The sequence below is a fragment of the Nilaparvata lugens genome, chromosome 7 (assembly GCF_014356525.2).
Source record: "Nilaparvata lugens isolate BPH chromosome 7, ASM1435652v1, whole genome shotgun sequence".
In the NCBI taxonomy this organism is placed as follows: domain Eukaryota; kingdom Metazoa; phylum Arthropoda; class Insecta; order Hemiptera; family Delphacidae; genus Nilaparvata; species Nilaparvata lugens.
The window spans coordinates 5,480,210-5,499,205 of NC_052510.1; the positions used below are offsets into that span (position 1 = coordinate 5,480,210).

The 18,996-nt window shown below is 33.3% G+C and overlaps 2 protein-coding genes across 15 annotated transcripts in view; one reads left to right on the forward strand and one right to left on the reverse strand.

Moving 5' to 3' along the window:
* The window catches only part of LOC111049187 (7-dehydrocholesterol reductase), a 64,302-nt gene that overhangs the window by 13,998 nt on the left and 31,308 nt on the right, over nucleotides 1–18,996 (reverse strand). The window contains exon 1 of one of the 2 annotated variants that reach the window (XM_039433518.1): nucleotides 6,492–7,971. The exons of the other annotated variant lie outside the window; for it this stretch is intronic. Within the exon in view, the coding sequence (XP_039289452.1) occupies nucleotides 6,492–6,630 (139 nt within the window). The 5' untranslated portion in view covers nucleotides 6,631–7,971. Of the gene's footprint in view, nucleotides 1–6,491; nucleotides 7,972–18,996 lie in introns of those variants that run through there. 2 annotated transcript variants of the gene reach the window in all.
* LOC111053064 (linear gramicidin synthase subunit D-like) overlaps nucleotides 14,193–18,996 on the forward strand; it is a 181,011-nt gene continuing 176,207 nt past the window's right edge. For 3 of the 13 annotated variants that reach the window (XM_039433510.1, XM_039433511.1, XM_039433507.1), the window contains exon 1: nucleotides 15,771–15,950. In XM_039433510.1, the coding sequence (XP_039289444.1) occupies nucleotides 15,791–15,950 (160 nt within the window). In that variant the 5' untranslated portion in view covers nucleotides 15,771–15,790. Of the gene's footprint in view, nucleotides 14,416–15,321; nucleotides 15,467–15,702; nucleotides 15,951–18,996 lie in introns of those variants that run through there. The other 10 variants (XM_039433513.1, XM_039433516.1, XM_039433509.1 and 7 more) reach the window with 8 other exon arrangements.

Here is an 18,996-nt window from a genome sequence, read left to right on the forward strand (position 1 = left end):
TCAAAAAAGGTATAAAGGTAAAGAGGGAAACTTTGGAACACAGGTTTTGACCCCGCAGCTCTTTTAAGTATAGTAAGGGGGTAAACATATCAGAAGTCCTCACTCCTACCTCCTGTGCAAAGGGGGTGGGGGTTGTTTGAAAGTACCATATTTTGTTTTTTTTTGCACATATCTCTACAATATGCGACTTTCGGAAATTTTTGTCGAATACAAAATTTAAGCTTACAAGTTAGCCTACAAGTTTCATTTGTAACATTTTTCCATACCTCTTTCAGTTTCCTAGGTATGAGCTCGCAAAGTTGTCAATATTTTGAAGAAAACACCTTCCAGCTCCGATTTTTTCATCTTTTTGGCCTTATAACTTTTCAACGATTGATTGAAAAAATCTGTGCTAATCATGAGCTCATAGAGCATCATATTCTCTTCAATTTAATGCTTTATTTCATCATTTTACGCATCTCCCTACGATTGTTGCAGCCGTTATAGTGTTGAGTGTAAAATCTTCAGTTTAAAAACAATAGAACAATTATAATTGACAAGGAAATTTGGAGGGAAAGTTTGGAACACAATCTTTGACTTTGTAGCTTTGTTTGGACTAGTTAGAAGGTGAACATATTAAAAGTCCTCATCCCTACCCCTTGTGATTAAGGGATGAGGGTGGATTAAAAGTTTGGTTTTTTCATTTCTGGCTTACACGCATGTATCTTAAAAAACAATGCATTTCAGCGACATAACTAACTAAACAAAAATGAAGCTAGATACATTTCCTTCAAGTTTTAATCAGTAGAGTTTTGTAATATCTCCTTTAGTTTATGAGATATTCACTTTTAAAAGTGTAAAATCTTTTAAAATACAGTTTTTCTTCCAACTTTTTGCACTTTTAAGGCTTATTTCTCAACAACAATGCATCGAAAAAATAAGTTCTGAATATTAGGTTGTAGAGGATTCAATTCTCTTTAATTTGATGTATTATTTCACCATTTTATGCTTTCCATCAATTGTTATAGCAGCTTTAGTGTTGAGTGTGAAATTCTCAATACAGCAACAATAGATCATTTGACAATGTAATTTGAACTCAATATCTGGAGCACAATTCATGACTCTGTAGCTTCATTAAGACTGGTTAGGATCTGAAAATATTGAAAATCCTCATCCCTAACCCCTGTGCTAAAGGTCATATACCGTCAAGTTGACACTTGTTGCTGTATTGAGAATTTCACACTCAACACTAACGCTGCTGTAACAATTATTGAAAAAGCCAATTATAAATGGGGTTATCTTAGGAATCCCAGAAGTGAAATTTTACTGTCTCTGTTATCAGCTTTGGTGGACGACAAACAAAATAATTTGTATTTGTTTATTAAACATCATCAAATATTATCAAACGTTATCTCTTGATTTATCTGTCATAAGAATTATAATTCGTTGGAAATAAATGCCAGTATTGCAGACTATTGGAAGTATCGACATTTTATAGCGATCCACTTATAGAAAAATAATGAACCAACTCTTAACTACTGTCTACAAAAGGTCTAAATTATTTTTGAACTTTTTACGTTTCCAAAATAATAGATTAGGTTTAGGGCTAAGGAGCAGGAATCATGTTATTTTATTATTTTAAATTTTCAAATTCTATAATTTATTTTCTATTCAATTAATTTATAGCCACAAATCATTTTTCATATCTTTTCATTAATATTATTATTCCATTCAAATGGAGCCTAGCAGCCTTTATCCTCTAGCATTATAGAAAATATTTCTATAGTGAGGTCCACTTTATAAGGGGAGTGGAGAAAGATAAGTGAACAGCGTTGTCGATTCTCTGCCTTGCCACTGCCTTCTATAGAGGATAGCTGATACCGGTATATCTAATGTATTCTAATGTATATCTAATATATGCTCATTATTGTTAAAAATAATCAATGTGTTTCATTCGCGAAGAACAAATATTTTTCAATGATTTTATAATAAATTTTACTAATCGAGATTTAAAATATTGTTAATTATATATCTACATTGTAAAAAAACGATGTGGCATCGTTGCGGAGCTAGAAAATTATAGCGCTATCTGCTTTGTCGAATGATAGACAAGGATAGAAAGACCAATGTTGATCAAATACTGTCATCATAACGTGGACCTAAGTATGACAGTCGTAAGGCCCATTGACGGCTTAAATTATATATTCAGGCGGTGGAACATTCCCGCAAGGAACTCCCCACCAACAAAAGCCATACGAATTTATTTATTTATTTTTATAACGTGGACCTCTTTATATCAAATTATATTTGAGTGAAATTTACTATATTGAGGTCTATGTTATAATGGCAGCGGAGAAAGATAGGAGAACAACTATGCCGATCCTAACTGTCTTGTCAATGCCTTCTTGACGATAGCTGATACAGGTTTATTAATGTAATATGAACTGTTCATTCTCGTTTAAAATAATGAATCATATTTTATTAAGCAAGAAATTATTTTTTTCAATAATTTCATAATTAAGATGAAATATTTTGTTAATTAATTATTAATTCTACATTGTTAAAGGAAGATCTGGCAACAGAGCAAAGCGAGAGAGAGATAGTGCTATCCGCTTTGTTGAATGATAGACAAGGATAGCAATACCATTGCTAATAAACACTGCCATTATAACGTGGACCTCACTATAACTGTCAGCATTCCATATAAGTATAACATGAATGCCTCCCATTCACACAATGCTGACAGTTTGAAGTTGATCTCACTATAGTCTGAAACTACAGCACCGCTTGTATTGTTCAAAACTTTTTCTTCAAAAAATTGTTTATTTGTTTCGGTACAGATCGCGAGTAATTTGGTCTAATATAACGAATTCAATTGTCTTTCGATTTACCAAATTGTTAATAATTATTTATGAATATTTAACTAATGGATAAATAGCACTTTGATGATTATATACAGGAGAAACACACTTGAAAACCTCCATACTCTATACATAGGATAATAATTGTTCAAGTATTATATACATTTTTACTTTCCTTGCCCTATTACCATAGACTGTAAGGAAAGTATTGCTTTCCAAATAAATTAAGGTACCCTAATTTCAAGTTTTCCATACGTTTCAAGGACCCCTGAGTCCAAAAACATGATTTTTGGGTGTTGGTCTGTGTATGTGTGTGTGTGTGTGTGTGTGTGTGTGTGTGTGTGTGTGTGTGTGTGTGTGTGTGTGTGTGTGTGTGTATGTCTGTGAACACGATAACTCCATTCCTAATTAACCGATTGACTTGAAATTTTAAACTTAAGGTCCTTATACCATGAGGACCCGACAACAAGAAATTCAATAAAATTCAATTCAAGATGGCGGAAAAAATGGCGGATAATTACTAAAAAACCATGTTTTTCACGTTTTTCTCGAAAACGGCTCTAACGATTTTCTTCAAATTTATACCATGAATAGCTATTTATAAGCCCTATCAACTTACATGAGTCTCATTTCTGGGAAAATTTCAGGAGCTCCGTAATATTCTTGAGAAAAATGGCGGATAATGACTAAAAATCCATGTTTTTCACCGTTTTCTCGAAAACGGCTCTAACGATTTCCTTCAAATTTATACCATGAATAGCTATTTATAAGCCCTATCAACTGGCATGAGTCTCATTTCTGGGAAAATTTCAGGAGCTCCGTAATATTCTTGAGAAAAATGGCGGATAATGACTAAAAATCCATGTTTTTCACCGTTTTCTCGAAAACGGCTCTAACGATTTCCTTCAAATTTATACCATGAATAGCTATTTATAAGCCCTATCAACTGGCATGAGTCTCATTTCTGGGAAAATTTCAGGAGCTCCGTAATATTCTTGAGAAAAATGGCGGATAATGACTAAAAATCCATGTTTTTCACCGTTTTCTCGAAAACGGCTCCAACGATTTCCTTCAAATTTATACCATGAATATATTCATAAGCCCTATCAACTGGCATGAGTCTAATTTCTAAGGAAATTTCAGGAGCTCCGTAATATTCTTGAGAAAAATGGCGGATAATGACTAAAAATCCATGTTTTTCACGGTTTTCTCAAAAACGGCTCTAACGATTTTCTTCAAATTTATACCATGAATAGCTATTTATAAGCCCTATCAACTGGCATGAGTCTCCTTTCTGGGAAACCAATGGGGAGTCCACCCCATCCTTGGAAAATGGACTTAGTAACCTCCTTCTCGTGCATGAGGTAGGTAGGTAGCACAGTTCATAAAAAAGAACACATAGTCGAGATATTTTATCTGTAGAACAGCTGTTTTGACGACTTTAAAAAAATGACGACTAAAAAAATCATCGAATTCTACAATTCACACAAAGAAAAAGTACTTTGAAAACAATTATATATACACATATACAGAAGTCTAATCGTAGTTTCAAATATGAGCAAGGAAAGTTGTGTGAGTGTACCACACCAGATTTTTTTTTAATGAAAAACAAACACTTTGATGATTATGTACAGGAGGTATACTTAAACTCCATACTTCATCATTGGAGATATTTATGCATAGGATAATCTTCAAAGTGTTATTTTTCAAGTTAAAAGTGACTATTTGTGCTAAAGTATATTAGTAAATATCTATTATTAATTCAATACGAAAATAATGTGTTATCCTTTCTATAGGTCTTGGAAAAATCTTGGAAATTGAGCTGCACCGTTCCAACATCAGCTAATGAAAAATTGAGTGGATCATCAACCAATAATTTTATGGAGCCCAGGTAACTACTTATTATAGAAATTATTTTCGCATTGTTATTGGTACTTACCTCTCAATGAATCTTATCTTTACAAGGACGTATTCATTCATTGTTTGAACAAACGTGAACCAAGTATTCAAAAATGGCGCTCTGTTGTGTTAAGATTTTTGTTTTCATTTGTAGAGTTGGCTTGAAATGATTCATATTAATTATTTATTGATAGAGTCGCTGTTAAGAATACATTTATACTATCAGCTCAATAGTATTTATCTCTCAACCAGCAAAATGTGCTTGCACTTACAGTTGCTCGGTATTATATTATTTTAAATATCTTATCTTATAAGATATTTATTTTAATATATTATTATAATTAATAATATATATTATTATATAATTCTTATAATATATATTATCTTATTTTAAATATTTATGACATTTCCATTTATTCTATTATTTTCAATTATGATTCCACGACATTTTTACCAATTCTATTTTTCTCAATATTATGATCCAATTCAATTTTTAGTTACTTATTCAATCATTTCCAATAATTACCACACTTCATTGCTAAATACGGTACTTCATTTTTATTACAATTTTAATTCATATTTCTAACTTTGTTTATTTCATACTAGCAAGTAACCCGTGCTCCGCAAGGGTCCATTTTAAAACTTGGCAAACTGAAAACTTGAAGTAATGAAATCTTGAATAGGCTTGAATAATGAAATTTAAAATATGCCTACAACCATCCCTGGTTAATTGAGAATCTATATTATGCAAAATTTCAAATTATTCAGTCCAGTAGTTCAGACATGATGATGCGTCAAACATAATTTACATATCCCGTACGAATATAAACCAGTGTTCTTTACTTTATTGTAGTATAGATTATCAACTCAGTTATTTTTAAATAATAGAATGCAATCCATTGTCTCGAACAGCTTGTATGAGAGCATTTCAATTTTCAGCTTTGGTTTCTTTGAAAAATGTTTTTTCAATCAGAATCAAGCATGTAGAAATCTCTTCATGTTGAAATTAAAAATTTAACAATTCCAATAATTTTGCAACAAAAACTAATTCACTAGGCTCCATTATCACACTTATGATTTAATTTTCCAAAATGCAATCCATTCAAAAAATATAATTCAATCATAGTATCTACCTAATATTTATGTTTTATAATAAAACAAAAAAGTATTATATTGTACTCTGCACAATTTCTTCATATGCTAGGAAGATTCATATTAAATAAAACACAGGAACACTATTAAATTAAATAGGAACACTATATTTAATATCCAGTGATTCATATTAATAGTTAATTAATATAATACTGTTATGTCTTCTTTTGTTGACCGAGCGAAGTGAAGTCTAAGATTCAAGTCGACGGTTTGGCATTTCTCTTAATGTTCAAATGTTTATATGTTGCGCATTTACGGCGAAACGCGGTAATAGATTTTCATGAAATTTGACAGGTATCTTCCTTTTTTAATTGCGCGTCGACGTATATACACGGTTTTTGGAAATTTTGCATTTCAAGGATAATATAAATGGAAAAAGGAGCCTCCTTCATACGCCAATATTAGAGTAAAAATCAGACTATAGAATTATTCATCATAAATCAGCTGACAAGTGATTACACAGATGTGTGGAGAAGCCAGTCTATTGCTGTATTTCCATACAGCAATATGTTTTGTTATGAAGGTGAAAGTTATGAATAATCTCTATTATTTATAAATAAATTATCATATTTTTTTAAAATAAATTTTCGAATTACTTACTTGAATTTCCTGTATTACTGCGCTCATGCGACAATGTATCTTTGTTCTTATCATTATTGCTTGTCAGTTCACCATCCAATAACACTGAAGACGGTTTGTCTGCATCAGATTGTACAGTATTTCCAGTTTGAGATTCCATTTTCCAACTTCAAAGCTTCCACTAAACTTCAATCACAATATTATTATAATAAAAATACTGTAAATAAACGCTTACCGTGTATATATAGTGCTATAAATTTACGATAACGAATATGCTCGTGTGTAATACGTTGATTCTATTTTATCTAAATCCACTATTATATAAACTAAGAGAGTCGATTTCTCGAAACTCACTGAACAGTCAAAGTTTATTAAGTAGATATTTGAACTTGTAGTTCGGTATTAGACGTCGTACAACTAGTAACAAACACAGTCACTATAATCAACTTGTATAATATCCAAATCTGCAATCAGAGTATATCTCTCTAAATTCAATAAAAGAGAGTCAATTACACGAAACTCACAGAAGTTTATATCATATAATTGTAGGCAAAGTAGATATTGGAACTTATAGAGAAGAAGAGTCAAAGTTTATAATATCATTCTTGAAGAATAATATTTGAAATTATAGTACTGTATTAGATGTATAGTTGATAACACATACACGCACATTCAATTTATCTAAACTTACTAAACAGAGTTGAAGTTAATCGTAGATATACGGTACCGTATCGTACAATATTATTAACAAGCACAGTTACAATATACACCGGCTATATAGCACGTACCGTAAGTTGATAATGAATCTAAAAATAAGTGTATTAATGTGAGGTCACATAGTGTGAAAGTAAGCCACTGTTGTTAACAGTTTGAATACCAATCAGCTACTAACTGAAAATATTGTCGTTAGAGAATTTAATGATCCAATCGTCTCTGTTTACCGATGCAGTCGGATTAAGTTAAACTGTCAGCATGTCTTATGATTAACATTGATTCAGTGTTGAAGTGTATTGCACTATAGAATACGCGATGGGTGCATTGTAAGCTGCAAGTAAGTTTTGGTTCACAATTTGAATTGCTTTATTTAGTCTGTATCAATTTAAGTTCAATAAAGTTGTACTCCCTGTTATGGCCGACCTGCAAATGTTCCCAGTTTTTCATCTATTTCTATTACTCTGAAATCTGTGGACGTACAAAAATCTGCCTCTCTACACACTGACAAACTCTACCACATTGTAAGTCTTCAGACACTTTTAAAACACACATAATCATATTGAACGTTTCAAACGCGCACTGGACTTTGAATGAAGTTGATAAAAACTGATCATTGACGATGACGTGGAACAGTAACCAAAAAACTGAATAACTGATAGGAGATTGAAGAGTTGTTTAGTTTTGATTGATTCTTCTTGAGAGGCTTCTAATAATGTTGTAGTGATGTGTTATGTTGTGCTATCTACTAACTGCAGTCTATTCCACTACGTAATCTGGCTTGAGTGAGATTCATTCAACCGGTCAGTTCTGGGGAATGGGAAAGCATTTATTCCATTCACTATAAAATGCTGATGGTATGAAGTGAATCAGACCGTAGTTCACTTTCTCCTTCCACTATACACGCGCTCCCACTTCCTTATTATTGTTTCTTATTTTTCTCTTTTCTCTCTCCTGATGGTATCTTCCTTTTTGATCGTTTTCCTCCTTCCGTTGTTCACTCACAAATTCTCTCTCTCTCCCTCTCTAACTCGGACATACACCGATTGCGCTCAGCGGTAAAATGGGAGTGATACATAGCTCCTATACGCACGTACACTGTTTACGTCGTGACGTCATCACTGCTAGTCACATTTGAGCTGCTCACTCTCTCTGTCGAAGTGATAGCGGTATATATACTTTCCGATAACCATCTGCTTTATAACGATTATTCCTTCCTATCCGACTCCTTCCATTGATCTATCTCGACTTGTGAGAAATTTTGAAATCATGAATACATGGAATTTCCAGCTCTGACAGTATGTTGAACCGGTTGACGACCGGGAATTCCCCGGTTTGCCAAAACCACACCACCCAATCAATTTTTAGATAATTAGCACCATGAGTGAAATAAGAACAGTGATGATATGTTTGCTATGCTGAGTGATTGATTGATTGAGTTCTTTATCTATGTAGATTACAATATATACACTGGCTTATACACTTATATACAATAGCTTACAATACAGAAAAATTATACATGAATTTACAAAATATGAATTAAGAAAATAATTATTGAGCTGTATAAGATATGAAAAACAGCAAGTTGAATAACTGTAGATAAAATAGATAATATTGTTATGCATCTACATAAATTGGCGGAGCTTTGGACATATCAATGTCCATTCTTTGGAAAGAATATTCGAAGTATCCTTCCCACTAACTCTCTACCAAAAGTGACGGAGGTTCAAAGTTATTAGTGTTTGAAGGTTTTAAGTTTTTAAAAAAATTATCTATATCTATCACCCACATTGTCTGTGCCATTGAAACAAATTTAAAAATTAAAAGTCAAAACATTAGAATGAATGATTGAGACGATGTGTTTGTTAGAACCAATTTGACAGAGATCATTCATTCAAGATGACTGTATGTTAATGAATGATTGATCGTACAATCATGGTTCTAGCCATGGGGATGGGATACTTTGATTTTCAGAATGTGTATGGCCACTCACATAAATTGAACGTGAACGTCAGTGACGTCATATCGCTCTCACTTGCAGCCAACATTACGGTCTATGAATGTAAAGACATTACGGTCCCCGACTGAAGGATCGAAATTCACACACCAGTATCCTAAGGGTGCTTCAAGCAAAACACTACTGTGTTATGACAACATATTAGCCTAGTTAATGAGATACAAATTTTTATCCTATAATTTCATTCCGATTGATAATAAAAGATTGGGCTAAAACCAATGTGACTGTGATCATTCATTAAAATACATCTTGAATGAGTGGTCACTGTCAAATTGGTTCAAACTGAATGAAAAGCATCGATGTTTATCACACGGAATCCTGACAGTTTTAAGTGAATCTCTTTATAGTGTTGAAGTAGTAATTGAATAAGTTCTCTCTCAAATTTAGTATTTTTTTCGGTCAGGTTCTCTCTCTCAGGTCTACTCTCTCACTTGCACATCTAGTTCAATGTGGGCTGCTCTGTTCAAAGCTAGGCCACATAATAGATACAGAATGGAAACTTGGCTAGTACCCTGGCACAAAAATCCGCCATCTTGTTCGAAAGTTCAGCATTGTAATAGCACGGAATAAGCATGTAGTGTTTCTTTCCTCTGTGGTAATAGTATGGATGGGAGGTTCGGAACACTTCACTGATCCGGATCAATCGGTCTCGTTCACTGCCGCGAGCCAATCAAAAGACCAGGATTTTAACTTCTAACAAGATGGCGCAGTCACGTGACGTGTCTAGTATTTGTGACATGTAAAAAGCATTGGAACAGAGAAGAGGATGTTCTCCTACTTTGTGGCATTGGTTGGATAGGTGTTTGATTGATAGTTTCCATTCTGTATCTATTCTGTGGCTGGGGCTTATGTTTTCGTTATCTGTGCGACAAGAGCGGATGTTTCTTATCTCACTTTTTTGTGTTTTGAAGTGTTCATTAAGTACAGTGCCATAGCAGTGAACGGTTGTGGAATTTTGTCTGTATCGGATGCTCTTCATTTCAGATGAAAGAAAATTGTGAATGGGTAATATTCAATTTTCCGATTGCTTTTAAAATATAGTTAACAAATAACTTTTAGAACTATTTTGTCAGAGAGTAACGTCTCATATTGCACTTTATTTTTCACTTTTAGGGAGATGTTGACTTTTTCAATTTAATTTCAGTACAATTAATACTTTTATATTTAATTTATTCTTTACCATCTGCAACTAGATATGTTTAACACCTCTAAAGATATATGTCATTTTATGAATGAATAGACTATTGTGGTGAATAAATTGAACGTGAACGTCAGTGACGTCATATCGCTCTCACTTGCAGCCAACATTACGGTCTATGAATGTAAAGACATTACGGTCCCCGACTGAAGGATCGAAATTCACACACCAGTATCCTAAGGGTGCTTCAAGCAAAACACTACTGTGTTATGACAACATATTAGCCTAGTTAATGAGATACAAATTTTTATCCTATAATTTCATTCCGATTGATAATAAAAGATTGGGCTAAAACCAATGTGACTGTGATCATTCATTAAAATACATCTTGAATGAGTGGTCACTGTCAAATTGGTTCAAACTGAATGAAAAGCATCGATGTTTATCACAAGGAATCCTGACAGTTTTAAGTGAATCTCTTTATAGTGTTGAAGTAGTAATTGAATAAGTTCTCTCTCAAATTTAGTATTTTTTTCGGTCAGGTTCTCTCTCTCAGGTCTACTCTCTCACTTGCACATCTAGTTCAATGTGGGCTGCTCTGTTCAAAGCTAGGCCACAGAATAGATACAGAATGGAAACTTGGCTAGTACCCTGGCACAAAAATCCGCCATCTTGTTCGAAAGTTCAGCATTGTAATAGCACGGAATAAGCATGTAGTGTTTCTTTCCTCTGTGGTAATAGTATGGATGGGAGGTTCGGAACACTTCACTGATCCGGATCAATCGGTCTCGTTCACTGCCGCGAGCCAATCAAAAGACCAGGATTTTAACTTCTAACAAGATGGCGCAGTCACGTGACGTGTCTAGTATTTGTGACATGTAAAAAGCATTGGAACAGAGAAGAGGATGTTCTCCTACTTTGTGGCATTGGTTGGATAGGTGTTTGATTGATAGTTTCCATTCTGTATCTATTCTGTGGCTGGGGCTTATGTTTTCGTTATCTGTGCGACAAGAGCGGATGTTTCTTATCTCATTTTTTGTGTTTTGAAGTGTTCATTAAGTACAGTGCCATAGCAGTGAACGGTTGTGGAATTTTGTCTGTATCGGATGCTCTTCATTTCAGATGAAAGAAAATTGTGAATGGGTAATATTCAATTTTCCGATTGCTTTTAAAATATAGTTAACAAATAACTTTTAGAACTATTTTGTCAGAGAGTAACGTCTCATATTGCACTTTATTTTTCACTTTTAGGGAGATGTTAACTTTTTTCAATTCAATTTCAGTACAATTTATACTTTTATATTAAGTTTATTATTTACCAACTGCAATAGATATGTTTAACACCTCTATAGGTATATGTCATTTTATGAATGAATGAATAAATTGAATCACATTTTTAGGTTATAGTTGAGTTACATCTTCATTGTTGTACTGTGATTATAAATCAATTAACAATAATTGTTTTGTACCAAATGTTTGCCACATGTATAAAAATGATACCTATTAGGATTTGAGGAACTGGAGATATTACATCAAATTGATGCCAACAAAATGAGAATAGTAAATACCAAATTATTACTATGTTGCATATTCATACTTTTTCACTATTAATTAAAAACTTGATTTTAAAACACTTATGAAGTGAAAAATGCACTTACTGTTAGCAGTGACGGTTGTTTCGACCCGGTGTACTGTATGTCTTCATCAGACTGAAGAAACTAACTAGAGTTAGTGCATTCTCACTCCTAAGTGTTTTAAAATTCAAGTTCCAAAATTATTCTCAATTATTATTGAGTCCTACAAACAGCATTATTCATCATTGAAATGATAGGAAGAGGGAAAATAAGGTTTAATTTATGCTGTCTTTCTCCCTACAAATTTTTGATAAATTACAAAGTCCTCACTTCTACAGCATAATTTCCAGTCCAACAATTTTTATATAAACCAGAATTTTTCTTCTTTATTTATTGAATTCCAAATTGAATATTCAATTATTTTGATAGGTGGAAGATTAATTACAAAGAAATACTAGTACCTACACTGTATAGTGTGTCTAATATGAAATGAAAAATAGTATTTCTTTATAATTAGTAATTCAATAATACAAATTTAAGCTGCTCAACTGCTTATAACTCTCATATTGGCCGTTTTTACTTGACACCCAGACTGTTCACTCATTGGTGTTGTTGCCTCTTCTCAGCTTTTAAGAGTCAATAAACAGGTCACAAATTGTTTGTTCAAGGTCTAGAGCATTTCAGTTCAGAGGTGTTTGCAATAAATAATAATCACAAATCATGACGATCACACAGAGCTCTTTTTTTGCATTTGCCAACTTTTTGGTAATATTTGCCTTTTTGAAATTCCTCATGTGTTACTTTGTCATGCTTTCCTCATTTTGATTATTTTCTTACTGAGTAGAAATTGCTATTCACTACAGACTACATAATATATGGTTTTCTTCTATGTTTATTTGTTGTGAAGTTGCATTCTGAATGGAGTCAACTGACTGCCTGCAACTTGTGCTTCGATTGCAGGCTACCGTCTTCAGTTGCATTCTTTATCACTTATCTCCTTTTTCTCATTATTTATTCAATTAAAATAAACAAATACATCCCAAAAACACAATCAACTTACAATAACTACCGGTATTCCCTTTGGAATATCTTTGATGCCTTATCTCACAGAGGAGAACTCTTCATTTAGAAGGGATCAATATCAGTTTTGGATTGTATCTGCTGAATTTAAAGTGTTGGCACATACTATTATGTGTGTATAGCCTGCTTTCACCTAAACCTTTCCTGTCTATTCTTTAATGATTTTCTAAATTATTAAACCTTTTTTGTCTTTATTCAATTAGGCTGTGGCCGTTTTTGACATTGAATGTTATCCAGTATTCAATATTTAACAGATATTCAATATATGTATAATACGAATTTAAGAAAATAAACATTGTTCATAAATCAATCCGATATTGCAGCTTTGAATTAGAGGAATAATTTATTCATGTTTTACTGTTGTCATGTTTTTTCAGGAGAGTTTCAATAGTGAAGGAAATTGCTAGTGTTGGCAACTCGAGTGAATGATTTTTGGGCGTGAAAATCTACTGGATGGTTGATCTGATTCTGATGAAAATGGAAATAACCGAAGTGGAAATGGACGGCTATGACAGCCAAGGATGTCTCCATGAGATGTTTCGGAGACAAGCGAGGAAAACTCCCGATAATTGGGCAGTTCATGATAGCATTTGTTATGTGAGTTTTTGTCTTTTTCCTTTGATGGAATGTTTGACTATTCCAGTATCAATGATAGATTGCTTAAATTCGAATATTTAGTACAAGGTCTCATTGAATTCCATAATAAGACACAATTTCCCAGTTTTTCAACAATTTCTATTAGTTATTGATAGCATTTGTTGAAATGCAAGTACCTTACATTGTTATTGAGGAACTTTTCCATATTGCTTTTAATGTACTTTATTCGCTTTCCATAATTATTGTTTATGAGATATAGATAATTATTAGTTTACTCCTTAATTAGATTATAAGAATTATTTAAAATATTCCAGCAGTTGGTTAACTGCAATTTCCAATAAAATCTTCCTTCAATAATGTGTGTATAGCCTGCTTTCACCTAAACCTTTCCTGTCTATTCTTTAATGATTTTCTAAATTATTAAACCTTTTTTGTCTTTATTCAATTAGGCTGTGGCCGTTTTTGACATTGAATGTTATCCAGTATTCAATATTTAACAGATATTCAATATAGGTATAATACAAATTTAAGAAAATAAACATTGGTCATAAATCAACCCGATATTGCAGCTTTGAATTAGTGAAATAATTCATCCATGTTTTACTGTTGTCATGTTTTTTCAGGAGAGTTTCAATAGTGAAGGAAATTGCTAGTGTTGGCAACTCGAGTGAATGATTTTTGGGCGTGAAAATCTACTGGATGGTTGATCTGATTCTGATGAAAATGGAAATAACCGAAGTTGAAATGGACGGCTATGACAGCCAAGGATGTCTCCATGAGATGTTTCGGAGACAAGCGAGGAAAACTACCGATAATTGGGCAGATTATGTAAGTTTTTGTATTTTTCATTTACTTCACTGTTTGACTAGTCCAGTATCATTTATAGATGGTTTAAATTTGAATATTTAGTACCAGAACTCATTGAATTCATTAATGAGACACAATTTCCCAGTTGTATAACAATTTATATCAGTTAGTGATAGCATTTGTTGAATATGCAAGTACCTGACATTGTTATTGAGGGACATTTCCATATTGTTTTTAAAGTACGGTACTTTAATTCCTTCTCATAATTGTTCATGAGTTATAGATAACTATTAGTTTACTCCATAGTTATTTTATAAGAATTATTTAGCCTATCCCTTTTCATGAAGATTATTTTCTACAATGATATGAAACTTTCTCAAATTCAGTGTTTCTCAGTGCTGTTAGTTATTTATACTTCACCATCACATATTAGTAGTTGTTTCTACTATTAGTAGTGTGCCTTTAAGGCAGGAGATCTCGCTGACAAACTACTTTTTTGGATTACTATCAACTTAATCATGTCTATGGTCCTTTTCACCTCTCAACTCCACTTTAAACAATATGTGATTATCATACCTTTTCTAAAACAATGTTATAGACCTGATTGTAGTTTGTAATTGTAGAGTACTATATCGATGGTCTATTGACTAGTTGAAGCCTCATTCACATTGTCCAACACAGACAGACAGTAATTTGCATGGCCTTGCTGGTCTGTGTCTGTGCGGCCAGTTGCTGCTAGATGTGAATACACTCATGCAAATCAAAGTGAACAATACTTTTAATTGTGTCTGACACACTGCGTTGCGTGTCTGTCCAGTGTTGGTAGATGTGGATCAGGCTTAATGGATTCCAATCACAATACAATATTATCAATTATAAAGTAATGTATAATGTTGCCATAACTGATTTATATAATTTCATTTTCAGATGAACTTTAGAGATCTTGATTATGGGAGCGACTGTTTAGCAGTAAAACTTGGACAGTGTGGAGTGGGAGTGAATACGGTGGTTGGAATATTAATGCACAGATCTTGGGAGTATGTTGTCTCCGTTTTGGGCATACTGAAAGCTGGTAACATATTCTACTCAATCCTTTCCTGTTCAATCTACTAATACTATATCAATAGAATATCTTCTTCTTCTTCTTCTTCTTCTTCTTCTTCTTCTTCTTCTTCTCTTCTTCTTCTTCTTCTTCTTCTTCTTCTTCTTCTTCTTCTTCTTCTGAATATTTCTGTGGTATTTTATGAATCAATATTTAATATCTCATTGTTCACTTTTTGAGAACCTTCAAACTAAATTCTTTTCCAGGAGCGGCCTACTTGCCTCTCGAGGTATCTTACCCTCAGCATCTACTGGATTCTTTACCAAAAGAGACTTTGTTGATCGCTTCCACAAAATGGAGAAGAGTCGTGTAATTGACATGAATGGGTTTAAATATAGTCAATATATCACATTGGATGATTATCGCAATAAGATGACACCGGCCTCAGTGCCAGTTTCACTGGATGATATGGCCTGCATTGTCTACTCCTCAGGAACAACTGGCAAGCCAAAGGGTGAGAGATATGCTTTCATTCATCAACTCACTCAATCGTAGATGATGTCTGTCGATTGCAGTTTATACTAAATAATGCTAGAAGATGAATGAATTGGAAAAACGGAAAATCATTGCCTATCAGTAAGCAAGACATTCCGTTTCTCATCCTGTAACATGGAAAGTTACAAAATTTATTGGAAATTCTTTAAAATGCTTGTTTTGTTTTATATTGTTTTCTAGTGGAGCATCACTCTGTGGTAGATACTAACATTGTGCAAAGTTGTTTAAACTCAACAATCCAAGTTCAAATAGGTATAGATTAGACTCATTAAAACATACAATACCTTGCACAAGAATCGCTTATCTAAATGTTCAAGGATTGAGAGGTAAATTGAATGTTCTTAATGACTTTGTAATTAATGAAGATATTGATATTTTAGGTATAAGTGAACATTGGTTGCTCACTGATGAAATCGGATATAGTAAAATGGATGTTTGTATTGCAACAAGTAGTTACTGTAGATTATTACACAAAAATGGCGGAGTTGCAATATTTGTCAGAAAGAATCTTTACTCTCAAAGTCAAGAATTGAGTCTGAATTTTCTATGTATTGAACGTGAGTTTGAGGCTACCTGTACTATTATTAGAGCCAGGAAACTCATTATCGTATCATTGTACAGATCTCCTTGTGGAGATCCCAAAGTATTTTTAGCCAAATTGGAGGAATTGGCTAAATTATTTTTATTATTGCGGAATTATTTTTGTCTAGACAATGCTAGGCATACTATTGTTCTTGGTGGAGATCTTAATTCTGCTTCTGATGTCAATCATGAAACTTGTCATTCCAATAATTTGAAAAATCTATTGAGACAATTTAATCATCGTATTTTCAATACTCTGCCCACTAGAGACCAAGCATGTCTCGATAATATTTTTTCAAACGTTCAACCTGATACGATAAATTCAAGTGTCATAGGATTTTCTTACTCTGATCATGATTGTGTCACGATATGTGTGCCCTGTAGTTCTGTTGAGTCTAGTTCTAACGATTTTGTCACTATTACTTCAAGACCTGTTACTAAAGATAAATTACTACAATTTAATCGGTCTCTAAATTTAGTGAATTGGTGTGCTGTCATGGAAAAGTCAGATGCAAGTGATATATTCGAATCCTTCCTCAATACAGTTTTATATTATTTCAATCTAACTATCCCTAGAAAGACCTGTAGAAAAAAAGTTTCCCAAGTTAATAATAGAAAGAATTTCAAATGTAAGGCTGACTGGTACACACCTGAACTTGCTAAGATTAAGATTCTACTCACTCTCTTACATGAAAACTTAAAAAAACAAAAAACCGAACATTCGAAAACACTTTATCTTAGATGCAGAGCACTGTACAGAAATTCATTGGATGAAGCCAAGAGGGATTCTGTCGCATCAATCATTGAATCTTCTAATAACAAATGTAAGAAAGCATGGCAAATTATCAAAACTTTATCCTCCAACAAGAATGTTGTAAACTTATCTACTCCTGAACCAAACAAACTTAATAATTATTTCATTCAATCAGTAGATGATGTGCACGAGAAGATAGACAAGTCATCAATTACAGCCAGTGCATTGCTCAATGATAATGTCAATAAAGTGCAAAATAGCTTATTCTTTTTTCATGAGGTGAGTCAAGAGATGATTTTTAAAGTGGTTCATAATCTTAAAGTTTCGAAGAGTGAAGATTTCTATGGTTTATCAAGCTGTCTTCTCAAAAATATTGCTCACTCTGTAGTGCCATTACTGACCATTTGTATTAACAGGTGTATTACACAGGGTGTTTTCCCGATGTATTAAAAGTCTCCAAAGTTGTTCCCGTTCATAAGAAAGGCTCAAAAGAGGAACCTTCCAGTTATAGACCCATTCAAATAGTGCCTGTCTTCTCCAAGGTTCTAGAAATTGTCATGTATATACAGGTGTATGAATACTTGGTAAATCTTGGGGTACTATCGGAGCATCAATTTGGTTTTGTGAAGGAAAGATCCACTAATGACGCCTTTGATGCACTTATGAAATTTGTAATTGAGTCTTTTGAAAACAGGTGCTTTGCTCAGGCTGCCTTCTGTGACCTGAGCAAGGCATTTGACTGCGTGAATCATGATATTTTGCTTGAAAAATTAGCTTATTATGGAGTCAGTGGAAGGAGCCTTAGTCTTTTTAGATCGTACCTTGGCGATCGCCAGCAAGTTGTTTGTGTAGGAAATAAGAGATCCGACCTTGCTAAAGTAAAGTACGGCGTCCCCCAAGGATCAATATTGGGACCACTCCTCTTTGTATTGATGATAAACGATCTTCCTCTCACAATCAACAGCAAGACTGTGTTGTATGCTGATGACACTACTTTTCTTAATTCTCATTCAGATGCACACACTTTACATAATATGACAGCTGATACCTTGGCGGAAGCTTCCAAGTGGTTCAGAGCTAATGGCTTTAAATTGAACGAGGATAAAACTCAGCTTATGACATTTGGTCTCAGGGATCACACACAACAATAACAATAGTTTAAAGTTTTTAGGCTTAATGTTTGATCACAGGTTGACCTGGGAACCCCACATAAATTTCGTTTCTGCTAGGTTATCTAGGGTTATCTATTTGTTAAGGCAGTTGAAGAATCTTGTACCGGAAAAATACCTCAGAAGCTCATATTTTGCTTTTTTTCAAAGCATAATTGCATACGGAATTTTAGTATATGGAAACAGCTGCCACATCAATAAGGTCTTGCTTTTGCAGAAAAAGGCTATCAGAATATTGACAGGTGCAGGGTATCTGGATCACTGTCGACCTCTTTTCAAAAAAACAAAAATATTGACTGTCATAAATCTCTATATATTTCAAGTAATCATGCACACTAGAAAGAATCTCCATAGCTTGAATAAAAGATCCAATATTCATGCTTATGACACCAGGAAAAAAGACCACATTGATATTCCATATCAACGTCTTGTCATAAGCATGAAACACTATGACAGCATAGGCTTGAGAATGTACAATAAGTTGCCATTGGATATCAAAT